General features: G+C 40.8%; 1 protein-coding gene across 1 annotated transcript in view; it reads left to right on the top strand.

The window, feature by feature from the left end:
• The window catches only part of LOC131083022 (sucrase-isomaltase, intestinal-like), a 60220-nt gene that overhangs the window by 23479 nt on the left and 15349 nt on the right, over positions 1 to 21392 (top strand). The window contains exons 8-16 of the mRNA XM_058023301.1: positions 696 to 821; positions 1805 to 1936; positions 7818 to 7931; positions 8042 to 8158; positions 8240 to 8324; positions 12533 to 12650; positions 15426 to 15594; positions 16115 to 16231; positions 18824 to 18972. Coding sequence (XP_057879284.1) covers positions 696 to 821; positions 1805 to 1936; positions 7818 to 7931; positions 8042 to 8158; positions 8240 to 8324; positions 12533 to 12650; positions 15426 to 15594; positions 16115 to 16231; positions 18824 to 18972 — 1127 coding nt within the window. The remainder of the gene's footprint in view (positions 1 to 695; positions 822 to 1804; positions 1937 to 7817; positions 7932 to 8041; positions 8159 to 8239; positions 8325 to 12532; positions 12651 to 15425; positions 15595 to 16114; positions 16232 to 18823; positions 18973 to 21392) is intronic.

Here is a 21392-nt window from a genome sequence, read left to right as displayed (position 1 = left end):
AATCAAATATTTATAAATCATATTTAACTCATTACCTTGTGTTTCAGTTGAGAATTTCAGGACCAAACAGTAAGTCTGGCCTTGAAGAGGATTGTCAGTGCCTGGCAACACAAGGATGTGGGCCAGCAATAACAGTAGTCAGCCATAAGTGACTGAGTTTCATCAGATCGGTGTGTAAATATGATTAAAAAATCAGAGAGTGCAAATAAAGATCAGACTCTTGATAAGTTAGTTCAGCTGGATGTGGCAAGAGAAGTTTGCAAAACTTATGTTGCTGTGTGTGGCTGGAGATTTGCCTTCTGTTGGCCGAGGAGTTTGTGGACTTGTTGTGGATCAGGTGGCATGAGGCTCCACACTGGATTTCTGCTGGCATGTGCCGTGTAAGTGAGGACACATGCTGCTGTGCAGAGGCTGAGACCACGTTTGACATTAGCCTGGCTTTTATACACCGTGTCCTTAGAAGTGATGCTCAGTGCTGGTGGTGTTGGAGTCTCTCTGAAGGGCAAAGATCCACCAGGAGAAGTGCCAAGCATGCTGTGCCAAGAGCCACTCAGAGAAAGGAATGGGTATTTAATGGATGTGTGATGCCTGTGCCTGGCCCTTGTGCTTTCAGTGATCTGGAAGCCTCTCCTGGTGTTTCAGAGTAACTTCTTTCCCTCTCACGCTGGTGTTTGTGTTCCTCACTGCTGCTGCAGGCCATTGGACGCCCACACATGCCAGCCTACTGGGCCCTGGGATTCCAGCTCTCCCGCTGGGGCTACAACAGCCTTGATGTTCTGAAGGAAACCGTCGATCGCATGAAGCGCTATGACATCCCATATGTGAGTATGAGTCTCTCACTGTGGGTGCTAACCTTGCACTCTGAAGTGATACAATTATAATGGAGGAAAAGTAATTATCTTACAAAGGGAATTGCAGAATGAAAGGACATTCATAACCTTATGTAGTGGGTTTGCATGTAATATCTTCATAATGCTGAAAAGAACATTTAAAGTGGGCTGTGAACATGATGTTTAAGTGCTGCTCTTGGCTGCATAGCAGGTGATTTTGGTGTGGATTTGCTGTTACGCAGTATGAGGTGCCAGCATTTCAAAAACAAATAATGGAAAACAAACTTCTGATGCAGATCACTGCAAAATAGTTGCTAAACTAGGGCTTCTACATTTTCTTGTAGTCCACTACTGGGATTACAATTACAGTCTCTTAGGCTTCATTACATTAGTTGCCTTTTAGAAATACCATTGCATGCATTCTGAGTTCTGTATCAGATATTTCAGTTATAGAATCATAGAATACTTGGAGTTGGAGGACACCATTAAAGGCCATCTGATCCAATACCCCTGCAATGAGCAGGAGCATCTTCAACTAAATCAGGTTGCTTAGATTCCCGTCCAACTTAATATTGAATGTTTCTAGGGATGGGGCATTCACCATCTACCTGTGCAATCACCTCATTGTAAAAAATTCCTTCCCTATATCTAGTCTGAATCTACCCTCCTTTAGTTTGCAACCACCACCCCTTGTCCAATTGCTACAGCCCTTACAAAAAATTCTGACTCCAACTTTCTTATAAGCTCCTCTAGGTATTTAAAGGCTTAGGTAAGTTCTCCCTGGAGCCTTCCCTTCTCCAGGCTGAACAGCCCTCTCTGTCTCAGCCTGTCCTCAGAGCTGAGGTGCTCCAGCCCCTCTGGTCATTTTTGTGGCCCTCCTCTAGACTTGCTCCAACAGATCCATGTCTTCCCTGTCTGAGAACTCCAGAGCTGGATGAAGTAATAATGTAATTTTTTACTTGAAAAATGTTTAGGATGTGCAACATTATGATATTGACTACATGGAGCGTCGCCTGGACTTCACCTATGATAAAGTGAATTTTGCTGGTCTGCCAGAATTCATAAAGGAGATGAAGAAGAACGGAAAGCACAACATTTTGATTCTGGTAAATTAACATGTTGCTAATTATTTGTCCATTTATAAGAACTATTCCCAGCATAGTTTTCATAGCAGTACCTAGGTGCTAACACAGTGTAGAAGATTTTCCATTTTCTCATGTGTTGAGAAGAGCTGAAGAAAAAGTTCTCACAGATTTAATTTTTAGAAATGCTGTCTTTATTTGATATCTCTCTATCAGTATCATCTCTATACCAAAACATTAATTCTATGTCACTTTTTCCCCACTGAGTTATGGGAAATTTTGCCTCTGAGTTGTCATTACTTTCATATAATTCTTTCCCTGAAATGAACAAATTATTTTAATGCATATACAAAAATTGCTGAATAGTGGAAAAAATTCTATTCCTAATCACTCTGGAATATACTAACTACAATTCATGTTTCTTTTACTTACTTTTTATCTATGTTAATGTGAGAGATGATTACTTGTCTGCAAATTTGTGGAAAATGTATGTTGAACCTCTAACCAAAATTGGCATATGGACAAATGAATTAATTTGGATACAAGTGAAAATTGGAGTTTTCCATCTTCCCCAGTAAATTTTTCCAACAAAATTTGCTGTTTCTCTCCAGCACTTCTCTGTACATGTCCTTCTGCCAAAATGACTCTGTCACAATAGCTAAGTGAGCACCAATGGTGGCAAGGAAACTAGAGACCAATTTAATCGAAATTTAAGTAAAGGTGAAAATAAATTAGGAAATCAAATAAAATCCATTGATAAATTCACAAGATCTTGCTCTCCATTGTCCCCCAGCAGCTTAGCAGTAGGAGGGCTGCATTCCCCAGAGCAGGATGCAGTTTGTTCTCCATAACCACTGGGGGCAGGATAAGAGGAAAAGCATTTTGTCCTGCAGCAGGACAGATTCAGGGCAAACGTCAGGGTAAAGCTGCCTGTCAGCAAGGTGAGCTGAGCCACAGACAGCTGCTGGGGCCAGGGTCCCTCCCCAGGTGGGTGCTGTGAGCAGAGCCAGCAGATGGATCAGGCACGGCTGAGCTGACCTGCAGCCACAGGGTGAGGAGGGGGAGACAATCCCACAGGGCTCCTCTCAGCACTTTGTGCTGTAACTGTAGATTTGAAATCTGTTTTCTACCTAAGTGGTGAGTTTATATCTTTCATTTGGGTACTACGTTCATTTGGGTACTACGTTCATTTGGGTACTACTTATTTGTCTTTACCTCCAACTGCCAGTCCCTCACCCTTATATTTTCTTTCTTGATAGACTGATTGAAATAAGTGTATTCTCCCTCAGCCTTTCTCTGCTAGGCTAAACAAACACACTTACCTGCAATTATATTGATGGCTCGTGGTTTTAAGGAGACCAGGATTCAGTTAATCCAACTGAATCATGGTGGACAGGTCCACTTGTTTGGACCCTAAGTCAAACCAGTCCTGTTAAAATAAGGGCCAAGTTCCTCTTCTTGCCCTGGGGGTCCTGTCAAAGGCTTGTGGAGAGAGAGACTGAACAGCAGAGTCCTGAATTGTGATACAGTTGCTCTTTCACAGATACACTTGCTGGTGTATCTGGAGTCAAGATAAGCAAGAGCTACTGCAGTTTTCTCATCTAAAAATCACATTTTCTTGTTAAATAGATAGATAAAGGCAGAAGTGCCTCCGTCCTGTCCTTATTTTTTTTCTGGTAGTTTGTTTTGAAGTTTAAAACATGACTGAGGAGGATGGATTAGTCAACTCCACAGATAGCTATACCAGTGTTTTCTTTTTAATTAAGACTTTTTTGATAGTTTCTTTAAACATACCTTTTATTATTTGCCTAATCTTTGCTTTGGTATACTATAATTTCATTTACTACTAGGACTCTCAAACAAAACCACGCAGCCCAAGTGATCAATTTCATATTGATAATGGAAACAGCAGTGTGCATCCAGTGAATGCTGCTTGCAGTCAGCAGTGTGCATACAGTGAATGCTGCTTGCAGTGTGCATCCAGTGAATGCTGCTTGCAGTCAGCAGTGTGCATCCAGTGAATGCTGCTTGCAGTCAGCAGTGTGCATCCAGTGAATGCTGCTTGCAGTCAGTGTGCATCCAGTGAATGCTGCTTGCATTCAGCAGTGTGCATCCAGTGAATGCTGCTTGCAGTGTGCATCCAGTGAATGCTGCTTGCAGTCAGCAGTGTGCATCCAGTGAATGCTGCTTGCTAGGCATTTGTCCCTAAAGATGCCTTCCCCTGAAGGTTCCATTCTGAGAAGCTCGGGGGTGCAGCAGTGAAATCAGTTTTCATCAGTGAAGGTTCAAGGCACAGCGTTTAAATAGTAACAGATTACTAAGTCACATTGATGGAGAGAAAGTTTAAGACAAAAATAGACCCAAATTAAATGGATACATCATTGTAAATAACCAAGCAGTAGTGAGCACATGTGCTGTCAGGACTGATTGCTCTCTCTAACTGTTAGGCAGTTTAGGTTCTCTGTAACCTCAATACTGCTCTAAAAATTATCTAATCTCTTAGAGCTGTAACATTAAATACCACATGCCTATTTATTGGTTTATCTCAAAATAGCTTGCAAAACATTAGTATAGGAGCAAAATACCAGGATTTTGGGGTACCTCTTCCTATGCACTCTTGCCTTTCAGTAAATACATGGTAGTCTTTGTCATCACTGTTGGGATGTCTCCAGTTCTTTTGCACTTGCTGCTGAGTATGAAGCTACAGGCAAGCAGTCATGGTTTAGTTATCCATTTTCTTCTTCCTTATGAGTTTGACTTCAGCAACATTTTTAAAGCCCTCTCAGTTTCTCAGATGGCAGCAGTGAAGGGAGGTGTTGTGTCAATTCAGCTGTGAGACAGATACAAGGAACATAGCATCTCTTAATTCATGCAGTGAGCTAATGGGAATCCAGATAGAAATTCTTTCTTTCATCCTTCCACTAACCTGTAACCGAGGCCTGTCCTCTGCTCTAGTTCTTTAGCCAAGCTTGTGGAAAAAGAACAAAAGCTAAGCCAGTCTGTCCTTCATTGTTTAAAAGTTAACGAGAAGTGTAGGTTGCACTGGTACTGAAGTTTTCTATTTTCACTTTATTACAGTTGCTGATATCTCTGTCAAAATCTGTCTGTTAGCATTCTTTAGTGATGTAAAGTATTCCCCTAAGTTGAGTTGGGAGCTGGAGCAGTGTGAAGGGTTTCATTCCCAAGTCACAGTGGGTGCAATCAAGGCAAGTGTAATCCAGTTGGATACTGAAAAAACAATTTTCTATTTAGATTCCCTTTGGGTAGTGACAGGAATTGGTGAATTCTCCAAATATAGCAGATTGTTGCCTCCCTCATGATGATTTCAGGAAATGGGCTCTGACAGCCAGTTAGTGTCATGGAAAACCTCTAGTAAATGGATTTAGGGAATGGGTTCCATCTATCATCTCAAGACCACTTTGGTCATAAGCAAAGCACAGATCTGACAGCCAGCAGTACTGACACTGGCAGCCTGCCTGAGGATGGGCCCCTGATCTCAGCTGTGCCACCATCATGTGCTTGCTGGTGCCACACCAGCAGGAGGTCTGCTCCCCGTGCTTGCACCCGGTGCTGAGAGCCCTCTGTGACTATGGTCCCCTCTGGAGTAGCCTGGCTCCATTACTGGAGCCTTTAATGCAGCCCTTCAGCTCTCCTCTCTCCTAATCTCTCTCAGAGGCCACCTCTATTTAGGGGAAATTGTGACTTTGCATGTCAGCCCCTGGTCATCATCATTGCAATAAATAATTGTGCATGTTTCAGCTGTGTCAGAACAAATATATTCTTTAGAAACAAAGATGTTCTAAAGTAACAATGAGTACATTGAAAAATTATAAACATTTTTACTAAAGAGCATCTTTAATGAAATACCTTGTATACTGTCTGTTAAGTCATACTAAAACAGAAACAGCTAAGAATGACATAAGTGACTAAATACTTAAAAAGTCAAGAGCAACATGCTCATGATTCAAAATAATGCTCGATGTTTTTAACATTTTAAGTCCAATTGTGTGAGCTATAGAGACAAAAATTTCCAGAGATGAGTTTTTATGGATGTGCATAAAAATATATTTGGAGTGGGGCTGCAGGTGGAAGTGCATCAGTCTGGGTGCATGCTGGGGGCTCACAGGTCTTCAGGCAGTCAGCTGGAGTTAAGGATGCTCAGCACTTCTTCCCCTAAATGCTAAAAAAATGAGTGAAGATTTAACAGGCATGAAACTCCTTCCCCACAAACTACCCTTGCAGGCATGGAGAGCTTTTGTTTTCTTTAGGGCAATACTAAACCTGCATAATATATTAGATTTATGCTCTGGAACAACCTTTCAGCTGAAGGAAACCATAAGTTTGCATTAGGAGTAGCTAATTAAGCTGACTTCTTCTAGCCTTCGTGTCCCTTGAGAGACATCTTTACCACAATTATAAGATAATTATTGCAGATGGACCGTTTTCTCTTTTGCAAAGTTGGACTATTGAACAAGTTAAAAATGTAACGGACACTTATGGTCCTTATGGAGGAGACACCAGAGCTAGATAAAGTTAAACAAAATTTTGGGCTTAAAGTAGGGATTTAGCTGTACCTTTTGTTGTTGAGGCATGGAGAATATACTTTCCTCACCAGGGCTATGCTTATCAGAGGGCTCACAAGTAAATCAGTAATTAATTCATGTATTTAAATTAGATTTAAAACAAGCCTTTAAAGCAACTTACCATTTGGGGTCTGATACTTTATTCTTTTTAAGACATTTATTAGTTAGATTTCTATCACATTTTGATTCAAGTTCACTTAAATTATTGCAGCAGCTACAACTGAGTGGAATAATTGTTTCAATGATGTTTTTCTCCATTGTGTTTCATAACTGAAAGGTTTTGCCTAGAGCAGAACCTGAGAAAGTAAGATTTTCTAAGGAGAAAGTAAAGAATTCCCTACTAAAATGGCTGCAGTCTTTATGTGTTCTAAAAGCCACAAAGCAGAGAGTTGCTTCCAATTAGGGATGTATTGCAAAGTGCACTTACCTCCTTTTGGTTGCAGCTGAATGCTGGGCAGAGTTGCAAAGTACCTCTTCATTCACTAGCATCTCAAAGTATTCTTAATTTTATTACTCCCAGCATGATGGGTGGGCCTCTATCATCCCCAGGAGCTGATCAGGCTCTCTTTGTACCAGCTTGGTGGCTACTGATGGTCATCCTGAGGGAGAGGAGTTGTAGGTGTCAATATCAGGGGCAGCAGTGGGAGGTGGTGAGCACCCCAAGCAGTAGGAAGGGGCAGGAACAAGCTGTGGTGTGTAAAGTGCTGTGCTCTTGGTGCCTGGGGACGGCAGAGGTGTAGGGCCCCACAGGCAGGTGTGAATTGGGCTCTCTGCATCAGACTGGCATAACTTGGACGTCCTTGTCCAACACTGGTCTGGAATGGAGGGCTAACAGGGCCCTTTTGAGGTTGGATGTGCCCAGCTTCAAGCCCCTTGAAAAGTTTTAGTTATTCCAGCACTGAGCTGTTGGTGCTGAGGCAGCCGGAATACGGATTGCCGTGGACGAAGCTCAGAGGTGCTCGAGTGTGGGAATGTCCAGCACAGCACCCAGCCCCAGCAGAGACCTTGGTGCAGGGGGAGTAAAAATCTAGTGCCTGTCTTAAAATAATTTGAACATAGAAAGTCTCATAAAAAATAAATGTGAGGATATTTAGTAATTTCACATTGCTTTTGCCTTACACAAGAAATACTCATGACATATCCTTAATGACTTTTTCTAAATGATTTGCTCTCGACTCCTATTAAATTTTAATGCTGTTTTCTTCCAATATTTTTGCAATCAGCACTAAGAAAACATAACACAAATTTTTATAAAATATAAAATAGAAGATGATTTGTTACCTCTGGGATTTTAATAATGGAAGTATGATCACTCTTTTCAGGACCCTTTCATAGCCAAGGATGAGGAGCCAGGCACTTACAGACCTTATGAACTCGGCCAGGAAATGGGAGTGTGGGTGAACAACTCTGATGGCGTGACTCCTGCTGTTGGGCAGGTGGGTTTTTAAATTTTGTGATGCATTTTGTCTAGTGCTGCTTCAAAACAATAAAGCAGCAGTGCAATAGAAATGGGAAAATAACCAGGATTTACATTTGTAACCCCTAGGCCTGGCCTCCTGGAGACTGTGTGTTTCCTGACTACAGCAACCCCAGGACAGTGGAATGGTGGACCCAGTTGTGTCTGGAGTTCAAGGATGTTCTTGACTACGATGGCATCTGGATTGTATGTTTCATTATATCTGCCCTTCCTTCTTTAAAAAAAAGAAAATGAAGATTTTCATATGTCTTGCTCTCTTTATTAAAGGATATGAATGAACCATCCAATTTCATGAGAGGCCAGATACCTGGATGTGCTGATACTGAAATCAATAACCCTCCTTACACTCCTAGTAAGTATAATTTCATTGCGATAAATAACTTATTAATATTATATTTTTATTCATATTTTATATTATATTTTAGAATAACATTAATATTGTCATTTCATTGGCGTTTTTTTTTGTTGTTTCTTTGGTTTTCTTCTTTGTTTTAAACCTGGATAGGCTATATTTAAGGGAAAAAATAATTCCATTCTCTGATTTTCAATATTTCCCTGCCTGTTCTGTAAGTTCAATTACATATTTGTTCAAGACTCCAGTGGCTCAGCTTTCTTGGAGTATCAAAAACAATCACTTTCCTCTGTCCAAGGTTCTGCCTCATAACAGGACTCGAAAAATTACCTTTCTTACCATTCTCTGAGCGACTGCTCCACATCAGAAAAAGGGCAAGATACCTATATATGGTAACTCAGCTACAGACTTATGAAGTAACCCTTGCCACTGCTAGTCTCAGAGACGGCCTTCTCACAAGCTATGACAAGGGAGATGGTGCCTTAGTTCAATATATTTCCTTTCTCTTTGGAAAAAAATTTTCATTGTGTTACTAGAAACAGGCTAAAAATGAGTTTTAAAACTTCTAAGACTATGGGAAACTTACCCAGTAGCTGAGTTAATGATATGCTCATTCTTCCCCAGGAGGCCATGAGTACCTATGATTATTGCCAGTGGTGTGGCAGTTAATCCAGCCAACATTTCCCCAGGAAAGCCCAGCTGCCTGAGCAATGTTGATATGCAGTAGGAAGCTGATACATGAGTGTTGGAGTATTGGCAGTGGAGTATTGGAAATGTCCCTTTTTCCCCTTCGGGCTTTTGTACTCTCATGAGAATTCTAAATTTTCTTTATTAAATGGCAATTTTTTTTTTAAATTTGAATATAAGAGAAACATAAGCATAACAAAAACATGACAAAATATTAGAAAGAAATAATGCATTTTTGAAAGCAGAAGGAAAGCTTTTAATGATGATTTTGGTGTTTGCTCTCTTTGTGGGGTAACCACTTACCACTTAACTCACTTAACCTGTGAGTCTTGACCAAAGCCCAGGAACTGATGAGAATTTCCCCCTTTGCCTTAAATTACCTTCATTTTTTGGTCAGCCTTCAGAGCTGCATGAAAGATGTGAGATACTGGGTAAACTGGCCAAAAGAGCAGAGCTCCCTTTACATCACAAATAGAGGACTTTAGAGTGAGCCCATGCAGCTGAGCCATGCAGCTGCAGCTGAGCTTTGTGAAGATTAGCACTGATGTCTGAGCCACCAGGAGGGGCTCGGGCCTAGAGGCCTGCATGACACGTAAGGACACCGACAGATACTGAAGACAGGAGTGTTTTGAGCCCAGTTTCTCTGCCTTGACTCATGCACATATGTCCTTGCTTCTGCTTGTGACTGGCAGTGTTAGAATGATATAATGGAATCGCAGATGGGTTTGTGTTGGAAGGGACCTTCAAACCCATCTTGTTCCAATCCCCCTAGCATGGGCAGGGACACCAGACCAGCTTTCTCAAAACCCTATCCATCCTGGCCTTGAACACTTCCAGGCATGGGGCATCCACAGCTTCTCTGCGCAGCCCGTTTCAGTGTTTCACTACCCTCACAGGAAAGAATTTCTTCCTTGTGACTAATATAAGCCTGCTCTCTTGAAACCATTACCCTCTGTCCTATCACTCCATGCCCTTTTAAAAAAAGTCCCTTTCCAGGTTTCTTGTAGGTCCCATTTAGGTACCAGAAGGCTACTCTAAGGTCTTCCCAGAGACTTCTGTGGTATTGCTCTTCATTCTGCAGCCAGGAGCCCTAGGCATGACATCCCAACATGTAGGGAATCTGTTTTAAACCAGTGTTTAAGGGCTTTCTTTTCTATTTCACTTTCTGGAATAGGTGCCTGTTTATAGCTGTCCAAGACTTTGACTTATGTAGGTATGAGAGTACCCTAAGCTGTTTAGTCCAGTAAGACATTAGGACCTTCCTGGGGTTAGCAGAGTTTTGGGAGGTCACTATTGTCTTAGGTGATTTCATCTGTGCCAGTCCCAGTCTCAGAACCTCAGGCTTTTTGTCAGTGTCGCCTTCAGCCTCCTTATCTAAATTTTATAACCATGATTACATGGTTTGAACTTCTGCTTAAAGCCAGATGTCCTTCAAATCAATTTTCTATAAAACACTTTATACTGAAGATTAATATGCAATTGTAAAATAATCAGTATTACTGAGGCAGAATACAAAATACTTATAATAGAAAAAAAGCATGAAACTATGATTCATGTGGTAGCATTTTCTCTCCTATCCCACCTTAAATTTATAGGGCTAATAATCAAGAACCACTGGGACATTAAGTGTGACTTTCCTCAGAAACTTAGTGTCTTCTTCAAAGACATATCGGTCAAAGTTACTTGGAAATTGCCTATAAATTAAGTTATTTCTCATGTAGATCACCGACACTAGAGTCTTTGTGTCTAAAGATCCAAACACAAGGATTGTAGCTGTAGTGGCACAGCAGGGCTGAGAGGCTAATGGGGTTTCAGGTACAGAGAAATTTTGATAATGAACTGCAACCATACAGGAAGTGCAATTAGGCAGAGAGATTGCTTGTTCATGGAGAAATATTTACAATAGTGCATGCACCTAATTAAGCATGAAAAAAAAAAAAGAATTTTGAGCATTCACTTTCTTTTTTATTTAGAGAGAATTTCATAATATTTGCAACTCCATCTCTAAAAATAAACATAACGTTGTCTTGGTTTGAAAAACAGGTGTCTGCTAAGGAAGGCAGGAGCTTCCTTTGGAATGGAAAATGTAAAGCCCTTCTCTTCAAATTATAATAATTTCGAAATTAAGGGGCTCTCAGGCAAAGAGAGCAATAACAGTTCTTTACTAGTATGTATAACAAAGCAAACAAAGAACAGCAGCTACAGCATTAATGATGAGCAGAACCCAGAACTCCCTCCCAGCCTTTTGGCCGCGGCACTTTCCTTGTCGGTGCAGTTCCAGGCACGGCCGGCAGGGGCGCTGCTGGCTGCCGGCGGGCAGGGCCGGTGCGGTGACTCCCCCGTGCCTGCAGGGGGCGCTGTGGCGCGGGCTCGGGCAGCACGTGGTGATGAGGGAAGGGATGGAGGAGAGGCTTCTCTTCACAACCCGTGGGGCAGCCGGTCCCGGTGCCCCAGCAGGACTGTCAGAAGTAGCAAGATGGGCTGGCAGGATGTCTCAGCAGGCAGGGAGGGAAGGGCTACAGTGCAGCAAAAACTTAGAGCAGTGCTGAAGAAAGAGCAGGGGCAGGGCAGTGGTGACCCAGCTCCCAGCAGGGCAGGGAGAGGCGAGCTCAGGATCCTGGACAGACAGAGATAGGTCCCTCTTTTAGTGAGGTGGGTGTTAATAAGGTTCCAGTTCCGTGGCTGCTTTCAAGAGCAGAGGCTCACGCCACGGCAGAAGAAGCAGCCCTGGGCTGGGCTCTGGCAGCAGCAGCGAATTCCCTTCCCCAAGCAGCAGCTCCGACCATCCTCCTCCGGAGCTCAGAGGAAGAGCGCCAGCAGCTGCCCAGCCCCATCCTTTACCTGCCCAATTCCTGCGGTGTCTCTCCCCTCGCAGAAAAACGCCAGCTAAGAGAAGTGCAACCACATGTCCTCCTCCCCTGAGCTTGACCACTCCCGTTTTTCTTAGGTACCCAGTCATTATGCTTCCTGGCAGCTTATGGGAAAAAATTCCCTAAAAGGAACAAAAGGAAGGAAACTATATATAAACACGTATCAACATCTGATGTGCCCCTTTCCTGCTGAACTTCATGAGGCATTTTCAGATGGAATTTTTTTTTGCACCAAACGGGCTTTGCCAGCATCTCTGCTATGGGATCAAAGACCAGGCAGCATCTGTGCAATATTTTGTTACCTAAAATTTGTCATTGTGTAAAATAATATATTCTTAATTCAACAAAGCAGAAATTTTCTTTCTATTACTTACTGAATACATGACACCTGTACAGATATTTTGAATTATTGGACAAAGAACTTGAAATTAATTATCAGTGTGTACTCAGTCACCTCCCCTCTCCAAGGACACGCGCCTGTGTGCAAACAAGTATTTGTGGCTATGTGCTAGGCTCAAATCAGTGTAGCTCCAACACTGCAGCTTTTCCTCTTCCCCAACATTTTGGTGTTTTCACCCCTAAATGTGTAGAAATGTGAAGAGATTTGAATTGTGATGTATATGATTTTACAGTGGTTTGTATCATTCTCAGGCATCTCTGATCGTTCCCTGGCGGAAAAGACACTGTGTCCTGACTCCAAGACTTACCTTGGGGACCACTACAACACACACTCTCTCTTTGGCTGGGCCCAGACAGAACCAACTTACAAGTAAGTTTTCTAAATATTTCTAATCATATTCCAGGTGATTAAAATGCATTTTAAAAGCCAGTGATGTTACTTGGAAAATCTGTAATATTATTTAATAAGAAACAGAACCATGTCTTGTTTCATTGTTTGCCATTTAGTAAGAAGTTTCAAGAAAAAAGAACCCTGGAACAAGGAACAGAATCCTTTCTAATTTTACTTTTCTCATCTAAATCAGGATGTATGTATAAGGCCTAACTTTACAGCTGCTTTTGTATATGTAGACCAAGATGCTCCTGTTAGAGCTTCCGTGAGCATTGGCAGCAGAAGCAGCCTTGTGTGGTGTCAGGGGTATTTATCTGTGCCTTCACCATTGTGATAGAGTTTCTGTCACTGGCAGTGGAGAATCCAAACTGTTCAGGTGCCCTGGCTGCTTCTGGAGCTGCTTCTGGTTCCTGGCAGGCAGTGTTTTGCAGATTGGCTTGGGGCTCAGTTGGTTCAGGAGGTTAGAGCTGCATTGCAGCGCAGTTGCTCTCAGCTACTGTAAAACTCATTTTGCAGCTGGGAAGCACTCAAAGCCAGCTTACACAGGCAGGCTGTTGCTGTGGAAAGCTGGCTGTTGGATTAAATGAAATGGGCAGATCATGGCTTTTCCAGCAGGGATTGAGCTAAAACACTGGGAAATTTCATTCCACAATGGAAGAGTCAAAGCAGGGGTCCGTGTGTGGCCTGTTTCAGCATTTAGCACTCATTTTCAGAAGCTGGATTCTGATAGCATCCAGAGGGCATGGCTAAGTGAGCCTAATTCTGGTGTTGATGTGTTTGTGTTTTATATGCCAAGTCCAGGGCAAGGGAAGCCCTGGGAAAAAACAGAAGTAGTTTGCCAGCTCTTGTGGGTCTGGCTGAAGCGCAGTTCTGATTTTGAGAGAAGGAACAGGAAGCCCTTGAACCTCAGACTTCTTACCATGGTTTTTGGGCCCCTATTCCCCAGTCTTTGAAGAGATCCTCCCAACAAACTTATTTTGCTTGGCCAAATGTGGAGAAGACCACCAAAAGTATATGCAGGGATTGATTTTGGTGCAAAGCTGGGAGACTTTGCTGAAGTATTTTTTGTACATATTCATTTGGGTTTCTCAAATAGATTTCCCTTCAAGGCTGGTTGTATATCCTTTCTGCATTCACTCTTCACAAAGAATATATTAAATGAAATTACTGACAGGAATATTCAGCACCCAGCATCAATTGCAGGATATTGGATGAAAATGAATGACAATTTCATAATCATATAAAAACACAATTCTAAGAATTATTCTAAGGCAGACAGAGAATAGGAGATGTGTCATCTGGCCTATGTCAAATGGTTTGAATTTGAATGCATAAACTAGCAGCAATCAGTTTGTGCATAGCTTAATGCCAAAAGTTATTTGCACATGATATTCTGTAAATAATTTAAATCAACAAATGCATTTGACAACATTAGGACCTGCTCTGCAATGATTTGTGAAAGACTGAAATTATTCAATAAATTACTTGTTACAAATTGTTTTTGCAGCTCTGGATCATAGTTGAGTTGATCTGATATTGCCCTCATTAGCACCTGTATTTGCAAATGGAGCCAAAGGCAGCCAGAGGAGAGCACTCCTGCTCAAGACATCCATGAAAAGCTCCAAAATAACATTTATATGAAGCACACGGAGTCTTGTGCAGTTATTGGCCCAACAGTGCACCTGCAAACCAGAACCAGCAGGTCCCCCATGGTTAAAGAACTGCACCTCTTGCTGCATATGGCCCCTAAGGTTAATTCATTCAGCTTTCTTCCATGAAAGCTGCTGGGGTTTTCTGCTTCAGAAGCAAGTGTTGAAGCACTTTAAAGTCTCTGTGCCATCACAGACCCAAGAGCAAACACTGGGCCATGATGAATACAGGTGAAAGAACTCTTGATGAAATCTCATTAAGAAAAGGGAGAAAGAAGTAGATGGTGAACAATATGATTAATATTTCATGCTAGAATTTCCAAGAGAATCTAAATTGTGTTGTCCAAATCATATTAAAGAAGAGTTGGATTTGAGTTCCTGCAATATAAAATACTGACAAAGCAAAATTGTTTTCAAAAACCAAAGATAAATTCATTGTACCACTAAATCTGTAATGAAACCTCATATATCAAAAAAGACAGGAAACCAGAGAAAATACTACAAGGATGGGGTGGCATTTTGAATGATTACAGGTTTGTTTTCTATATTGATAACTTATTTTTTTATAAGATGTTTAGAGATACTTTTGATATTTTTGTGTGGTTTTGGTTTTTTGGTTTTGTGTTTCATTGGGGTTTTTTGTGTTTTTAATTCCTGGATATTGGAACTTTATTTACCAATACAAATCTCTAAATAAATCCTGTGTTGAAAAAAATACATATTATATTCTTTTTTAGGAACTAATTGGACACTTAAGTAAATATACTAGTATAGAAAGGAAATTATGGTTTGAATTTTCATTTTGAGACTCAGCTGAGAATAAATTAAACACAAATTATTATTTAGGAAGATTAAAATACCTGAAGCAAATTGTTTGGTGAATCAGATAGATTTTTGTTTGTTGTTTGTTTTGTTTTGGCCAGTGTGTAAATCTTCCTTTTATTTGCAGTTTGGCAGCCACACTTGCATGTGAGTAGGGATCACAATGATAATTGTTTCATGGTGATACCCTTTCAGATATAATTGTGCCTGAACGCTCAGGTTGATTTGAAGATGTTTTGGTTGCCATTCCTGCTTTTGATGATCTTGTTGCATTTCTCTGCAGTGCTGTCAAGCAGGCTACTGGGAAGCGGCCGTACGTCTTGAGCCGGTCCACGTTCGTTGGCAGTGGCAAGCACACTGCTCACTGGCTTGGGGACAACTTCTCTCAGTGGAAGGACCTGCGCCGCTCCGTCATCGGAATCATGGAATTCAACCTCTTTGGCATTCCCTTCGTAAGTCTGGCATCCTCTAGGCAGGTGCTGGCTCATACACAATAACACTTCAAATTAGCTCAAATGTTTTCTGAAACAAGCCACTTGAGATGGCCCGCAGTAACAGCCCCCACAGCCTGAGGAACTGCAGATTAAAAGGCTAAATGTCACTCTTGGCTGCTGAAGGGAAACAAAACCAGCACTGCAAGATTTGGACTGACTAAATGTATGCCATCCAAAACTGATCTCTTTGTATTATGTGCTCTATGATTTCAAATTATGTACTCTATGATTAGAGATCCTTTATATATTTCTGGGTTTGCAAATTGGGATGGAGAATTTGTAGAATTATTGAAATACAGTCGGATCCTCCACAGTGAACTTAGTGCTCTAGGAGACAGGAGAATTTGTATCATTATAAAGCATTCTTATAAAATAATTAGAAACAGGGATTTATTTCCAAATATTATTTTTATTAGCAAATTTCTGTAGTCTCTCATTTGGGGCCTCGGTCACAATCACAAACACAATTTTTCCTTAGATTGGTGCTGATATCTGTGGGTTTAACTGGAACACTACCTACGAACTCTGCCTGCGCTGGATGCAGCTTGGATCTTTCTATCCCTTTTCCAGAAACCACAATTCAGAGGGAAACATAGTAAGTAAACAAAGTTACATAAAGCTGTAGCCTATGGTTACGGTTATGTGGACAGTGATTTGTGTTGCTTTCTCCAAAATTAACCTGCCCTTCTTGGGTAAACTGGAGCAGTAGGTGAATAGGAGTGCTGCACTGAGAGCTGGAATTACACAGTCAAATGTAAATTTTTCCCATTCATAATGTAAAGATGACATAGAAACGCTGGTCTTCTCACACTGTTGGTAAAATTCATCTGTTTCATTTTTACCTGCTGAAGCCCAGGTTTCATTTAAGAGCCAGTGAGTGTCAGGAAAACTTCCTAGTCCCTTGATTGCTGCAACTTTTATTTCAATACTTCTGTAATTATAGTAAGTATTGCAGGGAGGGGAGAGAGGTCATTATACACCATGCTTGCTGTTTAAAAGCAAGTTACAAACATGTGAGAATTCCAAGGAAAGGCACCAATAAGTGACATCATTATCAGCCAAACAGCAGCCAAGACCAGAAAAGGCTAATGAGCCATGAGATGAATGAAAAAGTGCAGCCTTAGTCAGGATCCATGCCCTGGTTTCAACACCATAAAAATCCTTTCAAGACTTGTTGCAAACAGAAAGACTTATCAGGTCATTTCTAGCTATGAAGTTTGAAGGTCTTGCAGCCTTTGTAATTATTCTGTGTTTATCTGCAACCGTGATGAAATGGTTCTGTTTGTTCAAGAAATGTTTGGGGTTTTTTCCTTCTGTAAACTGATCTGTGCAATGCTGAAGCTCAGGTTATTTGCCAACCTTCAGTTTCTTTGAAGTTGCATCATCAAAATGCTGCAACATTTACACTCCCAGGGAGACCTCTGTCTCTCCATGAAAATATTATGGATATTCAGCAATTGGGTAAATGTAGGAATAATAAACCATAGTACTATCATTAACAGGGTCAGGAATTAGCCTGTAGATCCCTGAGGTATTTCTTTGTAGGAGAAGAAATGTCTGTGAGGCATTAGCTGTTGATGTTGAGAAATATTTTCCATTTGCCTCTCCACTAAAGTCAGAGGTGTACATATATATATATATTTATATGGTTGCTTGGCCCTTTGAGCATGCAAACAGAGTCTGACCTGGGTGAGTGGATATCAATCTCATATTTACAATTTAATAAACAAGAAGAGAACAGTGGGTCTATATGATGGGTGCTGCAACTGAGAGATATATTTGGTTTTATTGCATTACTTAAATCCATTTAAAATATTGTGTTCACGGAAAGAAATGAACAGGCATTTTGGGTGACTCAGCATCACCTAAGAAGTCTGGCTGGTTTTTTGTGAAATTAAGCAGTGTTTTTACAGTGTCAGAACACTGGTAAAAATATAGTGCAATTTTTGAAATAATAGATGGATGCTCTGGAGCTCAGAGCCAGCAGGGAGTATTCTTAGTGAGTAATTCTGATATAAACATAATAATGGTGAAATTTTACTTAAATATTGAATTTAATTAACATAAGGTTAGTGTTAAAATAAAATCTTAAATACCTACTTTGCCTAATTCATTGGGTGTTTCAAACAGTTTAATTAATATTTTTCTTGTCTGAAAAGCACTAAATATAAAAAGCTTTGTTACTTCTGTTGCTCTTGCATTTCATTATCCTTGGAATTCATCATATCGTCTTCAGCTTTAATGAGAATATTGAGTACTCTGGGAAGATTTCATCAAGGAGAAAGGGAGCCATGTGATTTGCAAGCTGGCTGTTTAGCACTGGAGAGGTTGACAGGAGGAATTAAAGGAGATGTGGCTCTTTCCCATATCAGCACTGCCCTTGGCTGCGTGCTCTGCCTGCCATCCCAGGGGAGAGTCAGGGTTGTGTTGGAGTAGGACCAAACCCAGCCAGTGAATACAGACAGGCTGCTCCAACCTGCCCCCTTGATGGTGGCACCCAGTGCACGCCCTGCCCCACAGGAGAGCATTGCTGGCACTGAGGAGCTGAGGGGCACTGCTGATGTATGGGTGTGCTGTCACTCAGGGCATCCTAAAATGGGGCACACAGGAGGAGAAATCAAGCTTCTTGAATGGATGAAATGTTTTCTGTACCACACACAGTGACTTTGGTCACCTGTTGGCTTCAGCAGGGTTATGAGTTTACTCTTTTACCTAGACTTGCCTTTGTATTTGTGGCCAATGTAATTAAGGTTTTGACTTTGATCTGCAGATTATCAGTCTTCCCTTTTTCGTGTGTTTCATCTCCTTTGTCTGAGAGGGCTTGCATCTCCAGGATAAATTAATTTCTAGATGCTGGGCATCTGTTCCTGGGCACAGGCATGGAGCCCCAGCTTCCGTCTCCCCACAGGCTTAGGGGTGGTTGCAGAGGGGTCACATACATTTTGGTGGGGCCTGATCATTTAGAACTCACTGGAATTTTTCAAGTTAAGAATTTTATACAAATGTTAGTTCGGGAATAATGGATGTTGTTCTTAATATATCTTGCAGTTTGCAAATGAGTGCTTTTTCTTATTTTAACACTCACTTCTGTAGCATCAGGCCAGCCACAGCTCTCCTTATGCTGCACACAGCTTCTCTGCTGAGTTTTTTTCAATGCTCAGTACAAATCTAAGCTTTTCCTGGACAGGAACAAGACCCAGCCGTGTTTGGAGATGAATTTGCCAAGATATCTCGTGCTACTCTTCGGATCAGATACTCCCTGCTGCCGTACTTGTACACCCTGTTCTACGAGTCTCACGTTCACGGAGGCACCGTGGTGCGCTCACTGATGCACGAGTGAGTTTGGAGTTTCTTTTTCATTCTCATTTGCTCACAAAGTAGTTGAGCTCTTATGTATGTAATGGTTGATATCCTTAGGAGAATATTCACAGTATTATTATTGCATCCTCTCTTTTAAAAGAACAGCTGAACAGTTAAATCAATCAAGTTATATGCACTAAGGTAACTCTTAATATATGCAATTAATTTCCATTAATATACAACCTTATTTGTTTCCAGTGGGGTGAAAAAGACAAACTTAAGAAAGAAGAATTCTGAAAAGTTTTAGTCTTAGGCAAATATATAGTTCTTTTTTATTTCAAAAATGAGAGTCACATACCTATATTTACTGTATTTGAATGAAATCAATGAAATCTGTATTCTGATCCAGAATGCTAAAAGGCCTCATACAGAGAGTCCAATGATCCATAGCATTTGGGGTTTTTTTTCCAATTTAGCACTTGGATCTGCATGCTATCTATGAAACCCACATCTGTGTCCACAAATTGCACAGAGAAAACAGAGATAGAGATGTCGGAGTGCAGAAGCAGGTGCAAAACTGAGATTAATAAATGCAGACTGAAAAGCCACTTTGAAAATTAAACTCAGATTTTTGGAACGAGTAATTTTTTCTTTTTTGGAAGAAGCAGGAATCCCGCTGAGGTTTAGTTTCCCTGTCCTGATCTTCTAATCCGTTTTATACCTGCTTTTGGTTAATTTTCTACTTCAGAATGCTTTATGCAAAGACTTGAGCAAAAGGAGTGCAAACAATACATATGAAAGCCTGAAGCTCTGCCACAATTTCATTTCATTGGTGCAGGCGGTGTCATAGACTGTGTAATGTTCTTTTTTCTCCCCTTTAGCTTAAAAACATTCTGGTTAAAGGGTAAGGCATTTTGTGCAAATTAAACTGAGGTTACACCAAAGTGCACACCATTCAAGCATGGAAAGGATACTTGAAAAAATCTATTTTGCTTACTCAGCATAATGGTTAACTGTTTTTAAAAGAAGTATCCTTCCTCTTTCTACTTGGCAATGTCATTTTACTGGATAAAATTAGAGAGCATAGGTACTCATAAATTACAATTAGTGATATGCTATTTAAAGTATTTATTTTAGGTCTTTTTCAATATATAGTTTAATATAATGTAGTTTGTGTTAATATTGGAAATGCCCAAGTTAATTTTGGCATTAATGTTAGCTAATCTCTGCTAATACAGAATTGCTCTAGTGTCATTAAAGCTGCCTTTCTGACCCTTACCAGCATACCTGTACTCTATGTGGGCCGTGTCCACATTGGCAAATTTCCAAATTTGCTTTGATTAGAGGTGTAGGTCAGTCTCAAATGCACCAGCAGAGGCTTTTGTCAGATGAAACTGAGATGAGAGGTTCACTACAGACACTGATGGGATTTTAGTCAGCAGGACCAGAGTTTACTGGATTACTAGGAAATAAAACCTCTCAAATGCATGTAAGTAGGATAGGCATCAGGAGATGTTTCCCTTCCCACTGCCCCTGCTGGCATCCTAGCCCCATCACTTGTTCATGTTGCCAGAGCTAGATCCTAAAATGACTTAAAAGTGTTTCTTACTACCACTAGTTAATTCTGGTTACTATTATTCACTGCTCTTACTCAATGTATATTTCTTACTATTTCTAAGCAATATTAAGTGGTTTAGTAGTGGATCTGCCCAAGTAGAGAAAGTGACCCAGATTCTAGCAGGAGGAGAAATGTGGGGTTTTAAGAAAGAGAAGTGAAACAGAATTTTCAGTGTATGGATGATGGAAGTTTACATACCCCTTGCCTCTTACTTGTAAAAAATACAAAGGAAAAATAAAAAACTCCTGCATTAGTGAAGTTCTTACGAGTTCAGAGTTCTCACCATGAAAACAACAGTACCCAGGCAAGGAGTCTCCAAGCAATAGCTGTTTCATGTGGACATTTCATTCCATTTGGAACATTTAGGGGTTCATGTCAGGCAGCAAACATGAACAACATCCCAGTAGATTCTTTTAAGTGTATTTGGTGTCTTGGAGGCTTTCACTCCATAAAGCAGAGGTATTGATACCTCAGGTGTCCAAAAAAGACTGTGAGGTGGTAATCCATTAGTGGAAGGGACAGATGTGTTTAATGGCTAACTGGGGGGGGAGTATGACAGAAAAGAGGCCAGCATCTAACCAGAGGAAGCGGTAGATGGAATTAAAGACCTTTGATAGATGACAGCATGCTTTAATGGCTTACAGTTTCAAAATAGGAAAGTTCATTTGTGTGCTGAATTTGTGCTAGTGGTTGCTATAATTGCAAGAGAAAATTATGCTGAGTTAAAGGGTGAGAGTCATCTTTCCATGTACAAATATGATTGATTCTTCTTTATTCATAATTTCTTGATCAGCTTTTTGTCCTGCAATCTCCCACAACAAAATGTATTTTATTATTA

The sequence above is a fragment of the Melospiza georgiana genome, chromosome 4 (genome assembly GCF_028018845.1).
Source record: "Melospiza georgiana isolate bMelGeo1 chromosome 4, bMelGeo1.pri, whole genome shotgun sequence".
In the NCBI taxonomy this organism is placed as follows: domain Eukaryota; kingdom Metazoa; phylum Chordata; class Aves; order Passeriformes; family Passerellidae; genus Melospiza; species Melospiza georgiana.
Note: the sequence above shows the minus strand (reverse complement) of the source record. Positions and strands in the feature narration are given on the sequence as shown.